An 18,576-nucleotide genomic window follows, 5' to 3' on the forward strand; every position below is an offset into this window, starting at 1 on the left:
ATTACATTTGTGCTTCAAATATTACAATACATTATATACAATAGTCCAAAATAAACATCTCATGCCAAGTGACACAAAAACGAATAGCAAGCAAAAAAATCCAGCAATATGTACATTACTTTTTTTCTTTAATAATAAACATTCAACTCTGAACTGGGGCAATTTTACTACATACAGATGCAGTCCGCCTTTTATTCCATATAACCATCCTGCTTCCCTATATCTACGCTATTCAGTTGACTCCTGTGTCAATTCTTATATACATGTGGAGCAAAAAAGATAAAAGAATGTAGTGCTTTGTATTCATAATGGGGTGATGTTGATAGATCAGCGAACCTGGGGTGCATAACCTTCTTTCATTAAACCTTCCTCGTAGTCCGTCTGGCAAAGGATCATGTTATTCTTTAGGAAAAATTTGTCTCCAACACAAAATCTGAAAATATTTAAAAAGAAGTGTGTTAAGACTATTTCATTCAGATCTATAGACTTGAAGATTTACTTCCTAAAGACAGACTCCCCTGATAATTTCCTAAGTCTGAAAGCTTGGTTTAGGGAGATACCTTCATTATCAAAAATAAAACAACTAGTTTGCTTAATGAAACACTGCATATACAACATTTGAAATTCCGTCTTTAAGTATAAAAACTGTAGAAACTTCAGAATACCTGGGGCACCACAGGTGACTTTCTTTTCTTTTCTTTCCCTCCCTTTTTCTTTTACCACATTGGAAAGAAAAAAGAACTGATCTATATTTGTACTCGTTAAGATAAAACAAAGAATGATAATATTTCTCTGTCATGAGTTATGGAAGATTTCATCATTGTCCATTTATCTACCTAATAAAAAAGTAAAAGGCATTAAAATGAATAAAAGAATTAGAAAATAGCCACTTGTAAAGTTTCCCATTAAAAGCTTCTTTTTACTCTGTTATTAAAATGTGACTAGAGTCTAATAATTTGGAAGTGTTCATTCTGAATTGAAAGTTACTTTAGCGGCAGACTGGGATTCTGAGCCATATTCCTTTGTTCATGGCCAGTATACCAACTATTAGTTGTCATTTCTTGGAGCCCTTCCAATTAAACCAAAGGGAGTAACCTAAATGATCTTCTTAATATTGATGTGATAAATAAAACTAGTTTTCAGTAGCTAATTATGCATTTTATTTTATAAAGCACTATTCAATATGCAAGATTGTAAGGTTTTTTAATAAGTGCTCTTTTTGTATAATTTCCCAATGGGTGACACTTTGGACACAATTAAGGTCAGAAATAAATGCTTGTGCTGTTTCCAGTACATTTAACAATAAAGTAACTCTGGGGAGATCTGTATATATATTTAATTGTAACAATTTAACCTTCAAACAGTGCTGTTTGGTAGAGTTGACCCAGTAAAACTCCTTGTAATTATACAAGTTGACCTCACTGACCTTTGATAGTGGTCTCTCTTTATCAGATAGTCAATTTTGAATGATGTTCAGGCAGAAATCTTAGTGGAGAGATTAAATTGTGTAGTGAAAGCCACTCTTTAATGTTTTGTGAAGTTGAAGGTTTAAATGACGAGCAGTTGGACTGATTTACATTTGCAAAGATTGGAATGCTAGACAAACAGTGAACCTATTTATTTTCCAACTGGGTAGCTTTGGAAATTTATCCTTAGACTAGCTAAGTAGATAGAAGGGAAAATAGTGTAATAAAAAAAGTAGATTGAAAGAATTAGCTTTCCTCTTAAAAGAAAATTGGTCTGTTTATTTGTGGAATTTACTTTTTTTCCCTAGGATTACTGTCTGCTGATGATGTTGATTGAAAGTACAGACTATACACTGATCTTGAGATCCTGGAGTTGTTTGTGGTCAAGGCTACTGGACACAATGAACATTCAACTTTGGGGCTTTAAGTGTATTTTCTTTTTATTAGTTGCAAACTATATGCTTTCAATGTCACATTTACAAAGTGTTGTTTGATAAACTGGTTTTTGTAGATATCCTGATAACTAAGACATGTTGAATAAATGGAAATGCTTCTCTTGTTGCACTGGCTTCTGCAGCCAAATTAAGTATTTCCATTGTGTGAGAGTACATAAAACAGAAGATAGAATACACTAATTCAAGACAATCACTGTTAAAATTAATTTCATCTAATAAGCTAACAAAATATTACATCGAAAAGAGATTCAATACAATACACTTGTGTTCCAAGCTATTGTTACTGAATCACTTTTCCTAAAAAAACAACTCTTTCAGCTTTATGCTATCTTAAATTTTGCTTTAATTTCTTTTCAAGTACCCCAATTCTATGAACCATCAAATAAAAACCACGCTTTTCTGTCTTGTTATCATATGTAGTTGAATAAATTCAAGGTAATTACAGTGAGAATAGCACAGACACAGAGTGGGGGAATCTAGCCCAAGTCCTGCCCTGATCACTTATCCCACTGCAAGACCTAGGTACATTTCACACTTCCCCTCCTTCTTAGTTCACTATGAGTAAGAGAAGCAGCTGCAGCACTGGACAACAGGGAGGTTTGAATGAAAAGTAAATGAAAGGCAGACAGGTGTGTTGCAAGGAGCAGGGTTCAGATCCCAACCTTCCACTTGCAATAACTGAAGACGAAACTTCAGTTTTTCTTGTTAGTTATATCAGTCACATTGGTAAGTTTGTAGCAAAGAGTAGAAGTGAAATATGTAGTCTTACCTTGTTGTTTGGAATATAGGTAAAATAGCCACTTTAATAAAGTACTTACCATATGCTAATACTAAGCATGTGTATACATGATCACATTTATTTCTTACCACCAACCTAGAAAGTAACTATTATCATTGACCTTAAAAAAATAAAAACAAAATCCCAAAGATTCTCTCTCAGAATTTTAAAAACCTGCCCAAGTTTCCATAACTAAGATGTATGTGGTAGAGGAAAGAAAATAACCCAGGTCTCTTTGGATTCAAGAACCATGCTTTTAACCAGGAGCAGTAAAACATGAAGTCTAGAAGTATAATATGAATACTAAATAGTCTTACAAACTTCTTTTGCATAACTTTAGAAACCCTGCCTACCATTCAATGGATGTTAGATATCTCACATCTTATTGTATGATAGGCAGACAAATTCTCTCTCTTTCTAGACACACACACACACACAGACGGAGAGAGAGAGAGAGAGAGAGAGAGAGAGAGAGAGAGAGAGAGAGAGAGAGAGAGAGAGAGAGATTTATTATAAAGTATTCCTACCTAAAATATTTTGTTACCAATATGTTGTCAATTGGATAAAGTACATTTTATGTGCATTTCAACTTAAAGGTCAAGATGAAACAGAACATGGGTGAGGAATGTCATCCTTACACATATAATTCAAACAAAATAGCCTTGACAGCTGTGGTTAAGAGGAGATTATGACTGGTATGCAATTAAGATTGACATCCCCCTTAAAAATGTTCTATATGTAAACACAAAGAAATTAGAGAAATAGTAATGCAGATATTAAGTGTTTAACAAAATAACCTGTAACTGTGATTTTGTAAGAATGGCTAATTTACAATGTTATATAATCAGTTCCTTATGAGACAGCATTTGTAGAAAAAAACATTACTGAAGTGTTGATGGTTAGAGGACACTGTAAAGATATTAACAGACCAGGCTAAAACTCCTAAAAATAAATGGATAATCTTCTTTGTAATCTAATCCTTAATTGCTTCTGATATGGTCAGTTCAATTAGTTTTGCCCTCATTTAAAAAAAAAATTGAAGAACAAAAAAGATTCCCAGTTAGGTTATTAAAGTCATCTAATCATGATGTTTGCATTAAGAATGCATTTAATTTCCATATCTTTTGGGGTGATTCTAACTGATTTTGCATGGCCTTAGAGACTTGAGAAATATAGGAAGTAAGTACAACTAGTAAGTCTTCCTCATGAAGTATGGGCTTAGAATAGTTCTGAGCAGGTTATCAAAAGCCTGTACTAAGAAACCTCCATTTGTAACACACTTTTAAACAAATGAAAATGTTAACTTAGTTGTTTCATTTCCCTAAGGTTAATGATAGCCAATTAACTAATTTCTATGTCCTTAACCCTTTATAAAGAAGAAGGAATTCAATATGTATTGCCAATGTTTCTACCTTTCTTATTCAGTATCCACAGCTATGAAAAGATGGAGATTTCTATACTGTACCATTTTCAGTCAGGTACAAGTTATATATTCATTCTACCACTGTACACTTGTGAACAAATTTACTGTCTTTTTTCCCTACTGACAGCCCAGTTGTCATTACACATCTCATTCCTAGCAATTCTTTCTGTACCATCTCATTCTTAACAATCCTTTTTTGTAGTATCTCATTCCTAACAATCCTTTCTGCACCAAGAAATGCTACCTATATCCTGAATTCTGCTATAAATTATTCAAAGTCAACCCTACTTTAACTCTACAATATCTATTCACATTTATATGCTCTTAATCAGAAATAAAATACTTCTTTTGAAACAGGTATTAGTCCACAGGGTGAAACCCAACTCTGTAGGCTCAGATCTTGCCTACCATTTCCTGACTGTGTTGACCTGGGCAAGTTACTTAAATTTTCTGTACATAAATTTACTTATCTATAAATGAAGCTAATAACAATGCCTACATGTGGGTGATTTTACATGTTAAATGACATAGTTCATGTAAACACTAAGAACAGTGTCTGGAGTATGATCTGCACTATATAAGGGTGTGCTATTTTTATTTATTAATAATCTTTTCTCAGTAGAAAAGATTACTTGAGTTGTTCCCTCACCAGGAATATTTCACCCTTTTCCTAGATACTAAAATTCTGAAATTTCCTTACTTTCTATCCCCTCCATCAATATTTCTTGACCTGTCACCTTTCCCAAAGCACTTATTTATTGGAATATCATTTGCCCTGGCATTTCAAATTTTTCCATGAATGTGTGACATGTTTCCCAATCTGGAAGCCATTCTGAGCTACATGACCATGAATTATATTTCTTTTGAATCCTTTTGCAGCACCACCATAAATTGTACTAATAAAGGAGAGGGCAGGGGTCAATAAATATTGGTTAAGATAGATTTATTTTAGAACACAATAGTTTTAAATCACAAATGTATTTTAAATGAATAACTTATCTAAACTTGTATTGAATTTTATATTTATTTTGACTTGTATTTAAACTGTATTTATTAATAATTTAAACTGTATTTATTTTAACTTTCATTCAGTGCCGTCCTACTTTTTCATTTTATGAACACCTCAAATGCTTTTACATCTCCGTGTCTTGTTATTTTGTGCCATCTGCCTGAAAAATCTTTATACCATTGCTCCCTGGCCCTCACTTCTTCCCCAAACCCCATCAGACACATTACGTTGCCTGTCCTAACCAGTTCTAGAGAGTTCTTTCTTAAAACTCAGCATATCAGCTCTTAGATACTTTCCCAGACTTCAAGGACAAATCTCTCTTCCCTCAGTGTAAATCTATTTCACATGGATTACTCTCATCTGTGAGTCTTTGATGTCTCTCTCTCAGCTCTGAACATGTCTAAGAAAGAAGCTTGATTTTTATCCACCTTTGCTCCCACAGAGCCTAGCATAGTGCTTTTATAGTTTAGTGAAAGAAAAGGAAATGTTATGCATTTCTACATATTCAGGGAGACTTCATTATAAACAAGCACTTTTCCCCCCTTTTCTTATAGATCATTATTTACTTTTATTGAATCTTCTAAGGAGGAACCTCTTATTCACATTTAAGAAATGAACTTGTTATACAGATTTTTTTCTAATTCTGAGTGAGATTCAAGTTATCATGAAAGTGACTCAAAATAGCTCTCCTCAAGTTTCCTTTTTGAATAGAGAAACTTTTATATTTTTAATCCAGAATTTGCACTTTTAAAAAGGCCAGAAGATTTGTACAAGGGACAACCAATTCTGAATGGTTATTATTATTATGTTTTTAAACATTTGGAAGGGCTTTGGATCTTAATGCCATTTTACTTAAAAAAAGTAAGATAAAATGATAGCTGAAGAAAATTCACAAATATTTACAACTTCATAATTTCAGATGTCAATAAAGTTTGCTTAGGGGAAATTGCTTATCAATTACCTATTTATCTCATGTTTCACTTGAAAAGGTATAATACGGTGGCAATAATTTGGCTTCTGTGGGATATGGCTTTACTGGAAGGAGTCTCCAAGCTGATTTCAAAGTAAAAACAGATGCTCCTGTATTGAAAGCCTTCTGTACTCAGGGTAACAAAATTTGTCTGCTTTGCTTGACTGATGAAGATGAGTTGACTTCCTGCATTAGAGAAGTTTGTCTTGTAGGGGCTGAAGTGACAAGACAATAACTAAGTGCTAATTGTGCATAACCAGCACTAAAGATATGCAGTCCCATTATGGCATGTAATAAATGAAGCGAACACAGAAATATATTAGGTACTTTAATAATGATACTAGAATAGTATTTTGCAGCAATAAGAATGTGAACAGTTTTAGAGCCAAAATTTAGGAGTGTTTGTCTTACTTGACTGAGTTCTACTGAGGAGACAGACTTAATTGTGAATGCAACTTTTTATTTCAATGGTGAAATAAAATTGATATATGATTTGTAAATAGCATTAACCATCTACAATTGCTTTGCATCATAATAGAATTTAGGCTGAGTTTAGCACTTGAATGATGTTTTCATCTATTGTGTGGAAAATAGATAAAATAGGTAAGCCTGCCCTAATAGAAAAATGGACAAAGAGCATAAATGAGAAGTTCCTTAAAAGATGATACAAAAAATGATCACTAATAATCAAGTAAATGTCAATTAAAAGTTATGATGAGGAGCCATCATTCATCCCAAAGGTGAAAAAAGTTTCTTCTTAAATAATAATTCTCAATGTTAAAGCCAATGTGAGGACATGAATAATTTCGTGCAATTTTGGTGTGAGAATAATTGGTAGGACATTTCTAAAGAGCATCTTTAACAACATTTAACATGAGCTTTCAAATTGTTACATTATTTTGCTTAATTATGCTACTGTGAATTTATCCTGATAGATTTGAGCCTATATTATTGGTGATAATATCAAAATTTAGGAAGAAACAATCTGTAGATTAGATGATAGAAGACTGATTTTTTTCCCAAGTACTAGGGATTGAACCCAGGGACACTTTACTGCTGAGCTACATCCACAGCCCCTTTTATTTTTTGAGAGAGGGTCTCACTGAGATGCTGGGGCTGGCCTCAAACTTGAGATCTTTCTGCCTCAGCCTCCCAAATTGCTGGGTTTACAGATGAATGCCACTGCACTTGGCCTAGCAGACTAATTTAATATATGATGCTCTATCTATAAAACTGAACATGAAATAGCTTAAAACATCTTAAAAGAAATTTTAATGACAGGCAAGAAGGTATATAATATAAATTAGAGGGTCTGAATATCAAACTTAAGATTTAATATCAAATTAAATCTTAATATCAAAATTAAGATTCTTCCCTGTTTCTTTTTTAAAAGCTTCTTAAATATGGATACCATGCAAAGTAGACACTATGTGTAATTTGTTATATATACGTAGAAAACGAGAGGTTGGTTATATTTCTTTTCGAATAGTGAGACATGGACCATATTGTTCTTTATTGCTTTCTATTATCTAAGTTTTCTCCTATGAATATGTCAGCTTTTATAAGTAGAACAGCAGTAGAAATTATTATTGCATAAAGCTAACTGTGCTGTTAGTGACTGCTGTTAGTGCATCAAGGAAACAAAGGTGTTCTGTTTATTCCTATTATACTTTCCAAACATATACACACACATGTACACATGCATATAAATGTGTCTGTATAGAGTATAGATGTTTGTGTTGTATGTCCATATTCATAAAAGAAACAAAATGTGCATTCATGAATTTATTTTTTGGCTAAATGTCATCTTAAACAGTATTAACCTACTTTCACTCCATGCACTTGTAATGAAAAAAATCAAGATATGAGATGACTTCTTAAGCTAGTGTCTAGGGAATGATGATAGTATAAAGGCATACTGGGCCACATTCTAAACATCTGCATTTAGCAAGAGATGTTACATGTCTTGTAGAAAAATCCAGTTCGTGATATGGTCCAAGTAAATTACAAATATAAAACAAATAACTTTTGAAAACCTACCATGTTCCTGGTACTTATTATAAATGATTTTACTTTTTTTAATTTGCAAGATAGATATTAGTGTATTATGGGTGTAGAAAATAAACTCAGAGAGATCAAGTAACATACTAAGATCACACAGCTAATATATCAGCTAATATATTGGGGCTGGAATTTGAATCTAGTTCTCACCATAAAGATCATATTCTTTCCTTCTGCTGTTCTACAGAACCTTATAAGAAGACTATGCATTAAACAGAACCTTTCAGGGCAAATTACAAGAACTGAGAACTTAATGGAACTGATGTTTATCTATAATATACTACGTTACCATATTCTCACAGCCATAGACATACTCACTATTCATTTTCATTAAAATCCATCAAGTATACTAATTTTTTAAATATTGTATTTTGATATGAACTTTTAAAATATTTTAAAATTCTCTGCATTTATCACATAAAAGAAGTGCCAATATCACTGGAAATAAAAGTTTAATTTTCAATAAGAAAAAATGGGTTTAAGTCATAATACTTTTGAATCAAAAGAGTTCTGAAGTTCATCAAGCTCCCTCACATTACAAATAAAAAAACTGAGGTCCAGAGAGGTGTAGTGTTGGCTTAAGGTCACACAGTCAATTTGTGGCAGAGATAAGACAAGAACTTAAGCTTCCAGATTCCCCCTGCAATGATCTTTCCATTGCTGCTTTGCCAATCCTGCCTCTCCAATTCTGATAATTGTTTAATTATTAGCTCTCTCTGGTCTCATACTTAAAGAGATTTGAGGCAACTGAAATAGCACACATAGGAGAAGGTTAAAATTGCAAATAAGAAATAGGGGGAAACTATAAATTTAATAAATATGATGAAAACAAAATGTCTGCTACACATTTCTGTATGTTTGCTTTGTGCTAACTTGTTTGCTCACAGAAGCAGTACAAAAAAGCTATTTTAAACTAACTTGTTAAAAGACAGAAAAATGATAAAGAGAAGAATGAGTAATAAGTCTAAAAGTTAATAAAAATATTTCCAGGTCCAGTCACAGGCTATTATACAATATAGTTCTTTTAAAGTCAGTCTTAAGACCTTCCTCCTTGGTGCCTATTTCTGGCACTGAATTAATCTTTGCAGAAAACAAAAATGCTGAGATTAATTGCTTTTAGTAAAGTGTATCAATATCATTACCTCCTATTCCATCAATAGACAGCACAGAGGTATGCCATTTTTGAGAAGCCAAGATGAAGCCTCCTTACCTCTGGTTACAGAGCTGACAGGCAAAGCAGTCCAGGTGGTAGACATTGTCCTTAGCACGCATCACCATCTCAAAGGCAGGAATGAGCTTGCTACAGGCAGCACAGTTTCCTGTTACACCAAAAAGCCTAAAACAATAAATAGGAGTTTTTTGTTGTTTTTGTTTTGTTTTTAACTAAGGGAAATCTGAGATTGTGAATAGAGGATACCAATACACCCCGTAAAGCTATCAATATAATGACTTATGAGGTACACAAACGAGTTTTATCCTACGTGCACACATACATATTCTTCTGTAATATTTACTCCATTGGCTTTTCTTGATGAAAATCACATCTTGTTTGGAATGCAAAGGAAAAGGCAAATACATTAGGAAGTTTACATAACTGTACACAAACAGAAGTCAACAGGGGTGAATTCACAGCAAAAAACCTACTTGTTGGAGTACATAGTAAACATAAAAGCAATGTGACTTTGATCTAACATTGTATATTTGATATTTTAGTTGGAAAAGAAACCCATTTGAATGACTCGCCATTTTTCTGACATCTAGATTCTAAGAGGTTTGCCATTATTATTGAAATAACGTTTATGAACAAGCCATTTAAATAGTCAAAAAACATGGAGGTGCTTGCACCTTCTGGCCCTATACCATAGTTATAGCTGTGATTCTGTTATTCAGGTAGCGCATTAAAGTAAATGAGGCTGTAAACTATATATAGCTAGACCAGGAGTTCAAGCATAATATATTGTCAGAACCACTGAAATTGCCTCAAGGAAAAAAAAAAAAAAAGGTATTCTTTTAAAATCTTATTTGCTGTAGATACCTGAAAATGGTTATTGTAATGACCTAAAAAATAGGACAAAATAAAATGTCTTATCATTTCCTAGTGGGAAGAAATATTTTATTCATTTTTACTGGCAATATTTAAACCAAGTTTCTTCAAAGTTGTTAGTGGTGGTAAAGAATCGCTACAAATAATATTTCATGCATAGTAGTTAATGTACTTTTTTAACTAGGAAGCCAACTAGATGAAAAAACACTACATCTGCCAGTTTTCTTTTTTCTTCAACATCAGTCTGACAGGAGAAAAATATAATAGCTCTCATGGGAAAGACCAAATTAAAAGCAGTTCTAAACTAATGAATTCAAAGGTGCTATGGAGAAAACTCATTTTGGTTATAAAAATGTACTTTAAAAAATCTTAGCCTTTCATTTTATTGAATTTAAGGATTACGCACAAACGTGCAGAAGTCTCTCTTCTTATTACTTTCTATATACTCTGAAGATAAGTCTTTGCTTAAGGCATGCATATTCATTTTCAAGTTCATAACTATTTCCTCTTACCAGGCTAATGACAATGGTTGGACAGAGTTGTAAGAGTGGTGTCTACGTGTCTGACAAAATGTACGATAAATGTTCTGCTTGTGATTTTGTGAGATTGTCTCTTGAAAACCATAAGCCTCTTGAGGGTAGAAACTGCAAACGCTTTCTAAACAGTTTTGGAGCACAACTTGAACACTTGATAAAAAGTACGCAAGGTTTATATTCGAGAAGATTAAATTCAAAATTCTTGAACACTTATCTTCCTGAGAGAATTAGAAAAATCTTTAAATATTTCTAACTTAAGGAACAGAACTCAAATAACTTTTATGTCCTCAATTTACAATTAATATTTTGAAAAATATTTTTTTTCTTGCAAAAGAACTTCGTGGAAAATATGATATTTTGCAGTCTCCTGTTGGCATCATTAAAAACAAAATCATCACAAACTAAAGTTTTCATCCCATTCTTCTGTGAGACAAATTTTTTCATTCATTTTAACATTTCACATTTACTTTTGAGTGTACTTCACACTATCTCTTCAGGAGTCACGGCACTTATGTGTGCCATTTGTTTCTTCTGTTTATGATTTTTGAGAAAGAAGGAAAACACAAAAGTTCTTTATTCCATGAATATAGATATATTTGTGGATATAAAATCTGGTTAATATGAGATAAAGCCATTGTTAAGAATTACTCAGTTTGCACTTACCTAATAAACATACACACACAATGCCATTTTGAAATTCTGGACATAGTTTCCCCCAATTTCAATTGCTCTCGCTAGCTGAGCATTTATCAGCTACCTGATTAGAATTTGTTTCCACACAAACCATTGATCATCAGCCTATTACTAGGCAAATGACAGTTAATTACCCACTACATTAACCACTGGGACCTGAGACCTGCTTCTGCTGCCATCAGTCAACATGATAAATGTGGCAAGTTCAGTAATGCATGGCCAGCCCTGAGCTGCCTGCTATACTGTGAACAACCCTCAATCTCACTTCCAGGCCCAGGAAAATCTATGGCAATCTGCATAATTACAAGCTCTGGGTTAATAACAGACAAATGATTTGTTGCATCTAAACAAAGTCCTTGGAATGGTCCCGGTCTCTGGTGGCTGCCCGTACGGCGCACTGCCACTAGTATACTTTCCACTACAATGTGCACAAAATAGTTCTCTGACGTTATAGCCTTCCAATTTGTTGCCCTCCAATTTATGGATTCTGCATATGTGATTTTTAATCATTAAAGGACTCTTGAAGCAATATTATCTTAATTATTCTCTGCTGTAACCAGGGAATTAGGCTTCAGATAAAATTTTCTTCTTCCATGCACTTTCCCTGCCTCGCTGGAGGCTCCATCAGTTTCCATCTACACCTGGACTCTGAAATCCTAATGATGAATTATTGCCCCTTTTCCTAAGAGGGCGAACCTTACAAGGGAACATTTTACCGAACTGTCAGCTCACAGACTGAGTGCGGAGATGTGGAAATCTGATCTAATTTACTGCAAAACGATGCATTTGTTAGACTTTTCCCTCAGTTTTGTCCAAGGATCAAGAGATCATTCCACAGCCACATTCTTGTTCTCGTTTTTCTCAGGGGGGCAAACCTAACATTCCCAGGGCAAGGAAACAAAGTAATATTTTTATAAAATGGGGTTTGAGGATGTATAATATTATCCTTTGATTCCCAAACATGCCATTTGGATTCTCAGGCAAAAAAAAAAAATCATCATATATATCAACTAAGCTTAAGGAATGCTTAAAGTCCTCATTCATAAGATTTTGTTGTTGTTGTTCAGATGTGTCCAAGAAATGTTCAAGAACAGTCTCTTAATTACCTAATTCATTTCGACTATTCACAGTCCTGGAAATCTTGTAACCCCTTCCTCTGCTCTGTTCACTCCCACACTCGTTTAGAGGATAACATGGACCCACTTTTCCATTTAAGCTAGAAAGCTCTGTGAGCTCGTTTGTAGTACTTACACAGTCTTATCTCCTAGCTAAGAGGAGAGCCTAAGAGCTCTTATTGGTACACCGGGATAGACAAAGTTTTATTTAAAAATATGTCATTTTGAAATCTGGACCTAAGTTAATCATAGCATACCAGCTCCTAACTTTATGGTAAGGGGGGAAAATAAGCTTGTTGATCCATTTTGCTCATTTTAAGATGTCTCGTAGATTTTTAAAGCATTCCAGGGGTTAATTTGCCAATTGATGGGCTAGATTGTCCCCTACTACTTATGTTCATAATAATCTTTAATTAATATGACTTTTATCTTGTTTCCGACACACCATTAAAAGCAGATTTACCATATAAAAGGAGACAAGTATCACTGATATAATATCAATGATAATTACTATTTATAGGAATCCCAAAAGATGACTCTAACCCTTTTCCATTTCATTTTTGCTTTCACTACTTGGTCTTGACTATCTTAAAAACAGATATGAAGACAAAAACCAAACAGACAACTTTCTTATGGAAGAACTGAGCTTATCTGTCTACTACACCTCCCACACTGCAATGAGTATGTACAGAGAAATATTAAGTTTTGTATATGCGTGGCATAGCAAGAACTAAGATAATACATGCTTGTATTTTTTAAAGGCACCCAGAAAATTTTGCGATTTTACTAAATGTTCAACAGCTTTGATAATTTAGTCATAAATCAGATAAACTCTGTATGCTATAGTGAATATCCATTTCCAAAGTTCCTGGGGGTAAGAGAGAGAAAAACTCAAGACACATAATCATTTAACATAGCAATAATAAATATGGTTTACTACAGGCATCGGGGCAAAATGAGTGTTCATTGTATTAGTGTCTTTTGTTTCATAGCACCAGATGTTTCTATAGATTTTTTTAACCAGGTCAGTGGCTCAAGTCACTAAATCAAATTCCCCCAAGCCATGGAAAGCATAGTATTTGACTCAAATTAATTTATTATTTGGGGAAAAAAGCACAAATAAATACCATTGTAGTAAGCTTTGATTCTGAATAAAGATCAATTTTTTTCCTCTACTCAAGCAGTCCTCTAGTGACTTAAATACATATAACAGTAAATATTTGTTTTAATGTTAAAGCTAGGGCTAGTTATCATATCTATATACATACATACACATTATATACGTCGGGGAGAAATAGAGAAAAATGAAAGAGAGAGATCTCTCTATCTGTGTAGAATAACCAGAGATGAACAGAGAAAGAAAAGTTTGGGTTTCCAAGGATGTGAAATTGCAACCATTTGAAAAGATCTTTAACTTTGACTGCTGGCTGGTGAAGTTTTATTGAATATGCGATGTGGGAAGGAATGGAACATTTTCACAGATTGAGAAGGACAATTGCTTTTTTTGTCTATTACAAATATACTTCTCATCTCCTCTCCCACTTCTCTTTTTAAACCAAGGGAGGCAGTGATAGAAAATGAAAACATTTTAAATATTCCAATCTTTTGTTTCAAACTTAAAAAGCTCACCCATTACAAGGCTGAAGAGAGTGGATCCTATTATTTCCTCTCTCCATAGGTCTTAGCAAGTGCTCCACTGTCAGGGGGAGAGAGGGAGGGATACCATGTAGGTGTTAAAGAGAGTAAAAAAGAAAACACTACATACTTAAAAATATACAGAAGAAAACACAAGACATATTTCAGGTGAGTTTGACCAATGTTCCTATTTCAGTTAAAATTACCACAGGACTTCAGGATACATTTGTGCTCAGAGAGGAGTCTGAATTAAGATAGAAGAATTAAAAAGTTGACCATATTTTAAAGGAATGAGATATGGCTCCTGTTTCAAAGAAACCTAGTAATTATTCATTTCATAGTTATTTTAATTGTATGTTATCAACCCTAATTTATCTTAAATTTGGTCTTTTGTCTGATTTTTTTAAATGAAGATATAGGGTTCATGCCAAACATAAATATATAAGCCATTTACTGAAAACATATATATATTAAAATATATGTATAGTATATATGTATATTCTTTCTCTCTTTAAACACACCACACACACACACACACACACACACACACACACACACATATTACATGTTAAAGGAAAAAGAAAGGGGGATAAGTAAAAATAAGTCCAACTTACTAATTGCCTAACTAATTTTAGGAAGAACTACTAAAATCCTATACTATATAATTGTATGTCTATATTTTAAAAAATACAACTTGCTATTCAAATTCTGTAGTTCATATTACTAAGAGAACATTCAGATTCAATGAAGCCAGAAAGCAGATGCCCACTATGTTCCAGGTACATAGTGAGAGAGGTCAAGATGAATATGAGGGAGTGCTGCCAAGGAGCTGGGGAAGTGGACAGTGCAGGGGCACTGTGCAAGAAAAGAGCTGTGCAATTAGGTAAGCATGGTGAGTTCCTCTGTAGGTCTGTGCTGCAGCACCAGGCAGAAAGGTCTTCCATAGGTGGAGACCTGGGAGGAGCTAGCAGAAAGTCACCTACCTTGGACTGATGTTAGAGGCTAGGCAGAAGCCTGGAGATGGTCAAGATTTGGGTTTATTTATGGAATTTGTTTTAAATGGTAATGTGATAGCAGTCTGTTAGGCAGAGGTTAAGTGAGTAAGGGAGCCAGGCAGCCTGGATACATGAGGTTCCATGTTCGATGCACTCATATTTTAGGGATATCCTCAGAATGCTGTCCTTCTCCAGCCCTTGGCAAATTTCCACTCTTCCTTGAGTCAGACAGTATAGCACTAGGCAGCAAGAAGCAGCATTAGCAAAACCAACTCAGAGGGCTAACTAGCACCCAAATGCTACTCACTGGTTGGACTTGCTGAGTATCAGATCATGACCCAATCCATTTTGAACATTAAAAACATAGTGAAGGACAATAAAATTATAGGTTAAAAGTTATTCCTGACCTGGTAGGGTGGAGATTTAACCTTCTGGGTTTTTATTTTATTTTATTTCATTCAATTTTATAGTTTTGCAGAATTCTTGATATCTAGATTTAGTACTATGTTGGCAAAACAGAAAATTAAAAGGTCATGCTCAAGGCCTAGGGATGAATCTCTGTGGTAGAGCAACTGTCCAGCATGCATAAAGTTTTGGGTTTCACACCCAGCACTGCAAAAATAATTAAAAATAAATAAATAAATGGAAATAATGCTAAAGGTTAAGAAAGATTTTGATGAAAGTCAATGTCAACTGGGTATTGTCTATGTATTGTCTGTGAAGGTAAGGAAAAAACTTAAGGAATATTCTAGAAAGACCTGAGATAGATAGTGCACTCCATGCCATTTTGAGACTTTTAAGTTTCACCCTGATTTCTCCCACTTCCAATCAACTCATGCGCCAAGCTTACTTCCCATCCCCTGGCTGTCTGTAGTTGGGCTGGCTGGTCGGGCATCCACCAGCCACATGTGGCCAATGACCTCTGGACATGTGGCTGATCTGAAGTGAGAGATGGTCCAATTGTGGCATACTACACATCAGATTTCAGGCTTCACACAGAAAAGTGAAATATTTCCTGAATAATTTTTTTAACCTTGGTTATCTGTAGAGATTATAATCTTTTGGATACATTTTATTGAGTAAAATGTTTTAAGAATTAATTTTTCCTTTTGTTAATATATAGATCATGTCCCATTTTTAATGGGCAGTGCGGGTCTATAGACTGAATTTTCCATACACTTCTGGATACATGACAATTATAACTTTCAAACAATAGAGATCCATAATTTTCTGACTGGCATCTATCCTAGAAATCTTCCTTTAGTGTTCGATATTTAAAACTAGAAAACAAAAGTTATAGGACAGAGACATTTTATTCTACCATAAACTTTATAATGTGTATGCTATCAACATAAATCATTAGAACTCACTCATAATCTGAAATGGATGACAATGCCCTACCTATTTTTCCAGTTGCCAGCTTACTCAGTATTAATTCCTTTTTAAACTTAACTATTTTCAGCTGCATAGAGATAGCTACTAGACCATATATAAAGAAAAATGGGTTGATACTTGGACAACTGGCCCAGTCTTAGCCCTACTACAGAGAGCAGGGAAAAAAACAACCTTGTGTTCATCCACAGAACTTTGCACAATTATTAGGTACCAGAGCTGGAGGAAGAACCTAACTCTCCTTATCCAAAATCTGGTCCTTTTCTCAGTGTGCTTGTTTATTTTGTTATTTCCCTGTAAAAATAGGGAAAGATGGTGCTGTTTGGATAAAAGTCTCCAGGTTTCTGATGTAGCAGAGGGTAATGGCTGATTTACATAGAACCATCATTTTTTTTCTTTCCACATCTGGCTCTGTTAAAAGTTGCCAAAAGTGTTAAATGTGATACTTTCACTTTTAACGAATAATTGTCAATGTCTTCTCATACCCATTTTCTAAAGCCTTATGAGCAGGTGTTAGAACTATTTATGATCAGCACAGCAGTCTACTGGGAGAAGCTATTCAGAGAAAAGTAAAATTGAATATTTTCCCCTCAACATTTGGTGAGGATAATACTTCTGGGCAAATATGGCAATTGTACCAACATTTCATAGAATCACAGAATCTTAGATCTCACAAGATTTCTGTAGCTAGAACAAAAGAAACATGTCAAGCTTGCTCTTCATTGTTGTGATATTTAAAAGGCAAGATTTTTCAAATTTTTAGATATAGTTATACAAATGGCTAGAATGTTAAAATGTAAAAAAAAAACACGAAACAGGAAAGTCAAGGATAACACATATGAAGTAAAACTAGGAATAGAATTTTAGAATAATAGAAACATATTTTAAGTCATCACCACATAATCCCCACTTGAATGTTAGGATAATTTTATAATGAAGAGAAGGACAACCAGCGATGATATGGACAATAATATGGATTTTAAAATGTATGATTATTTTTACAGATATTGTGAGCAATTTAGTTTTTATATATCTCTCCTTTGATATAAGGGAGGAAGTGGCTAGTAGATTGAAATAAATTCTGGCCGGGTTTCAGCCACAGTATAATAAATGCTAATTGGAAAATGGTTTATACAATTTTATAATAAAAGCTTTTAAGAATTTTTTTTAAAGTGGTAGTCTATTCTACCAAGTGTTTCAGAAAGCTGTGTCTACAAAAAATTGAATAGGTCTTTCTGGGTGGGAACTTTTAAAGTAAGTAACATTTTCCTAAAAATCAGCATCAAACTCTTTTGATATCTGTACATACTTTTACAGGCCCATAATTACCTTCTTTTTTTACATTTCTTGTTCACACTTTTCTTTCCATGCACTATATATAAAAGTGAACAAGGAAGTTTGGAGAGAGGAACCTTATTTCAAAAATACTGTTTTTACCCATCACATAACTAATGAACTTCAGATAATTGAACATTTCAATAGGAAAGTAAAAAAGAGGGGAAAAAGCATTTACAGGAAGGTGAAGAAGGTCATTAACAGTTGGGAACAAATCCTGGGAAAGACCTTTACTTTGACCTTTGTCAGATAAGCCAGGTAATATTTTCAGGTGTCAACCTCGTGGTTGTTCATTCAGGCATTGACATGGGATCAGGGAAGCTCCACTGTGAAACACCAAGGAGGTGATCACTGAGTAATCCGAACCCCAGCACAAAGCTAAATGTATCTTTATATGCAGGATTATGAAGCCTCAGTGACAGTAATGGCTGATTACTTGTAAAAAGGCAACAAATCACTTATTTTGCCTAAGCGAGGCAACTGTTTACTCTTGAAGCTAGCCAGTAAAATTCCAACAAACATTTCTTCTAGGATTAATTAGTGTGACTAATTTCAGAGGAAAAGTGCTGTGTAAGAGAACAGGCACCTACTTAAGGACATATTAGAATTTAACTTCAAGTTTTATTTAAATCTCTTACATTACCTTAAAGAAACAGTCTTCTTCTTAGT

The 18,576-nt window shown here is 33.9% G+C and overlaps 1 protein-coding gene across 1 annotated transcript in view; it reads right to left on the minus strand.

Annotated features, from left to right (window-relative positions):
• Positions 1-327: 327 nt before the first annotated feature.
• Positions 328-18,576, minus strand: part of Lmo3 (LIM domain only 3) — a 51,166-nt gene continuing 32,917 nt past the window's right edge. The window contains 2 exon segments of the mRNA XM_076852707.1: positions 328-433; positions 9,373-9,498. Coding sequence (XP_076708822.1) covers positions 328-433; positions 9,373-9,498 — 232 coding nt within the window.

This window comes from Callospermophilus lateralis, chromosome 4, assembly GCF_048772815.1.
Source record: "Callospermophilus lateralis isolate mCalLat2 chromosome 4, mCalLat2.hap1, whole genome shotgun sequence".
In the NCBI taxonomy this organism is placed as follows: domain Eukaryota; kingdom Metazoa; phylum Chordata; class Mammalia; order Rodentia; family Sciuridae; genus Callospermophilus; species Callospermophilus lateralis.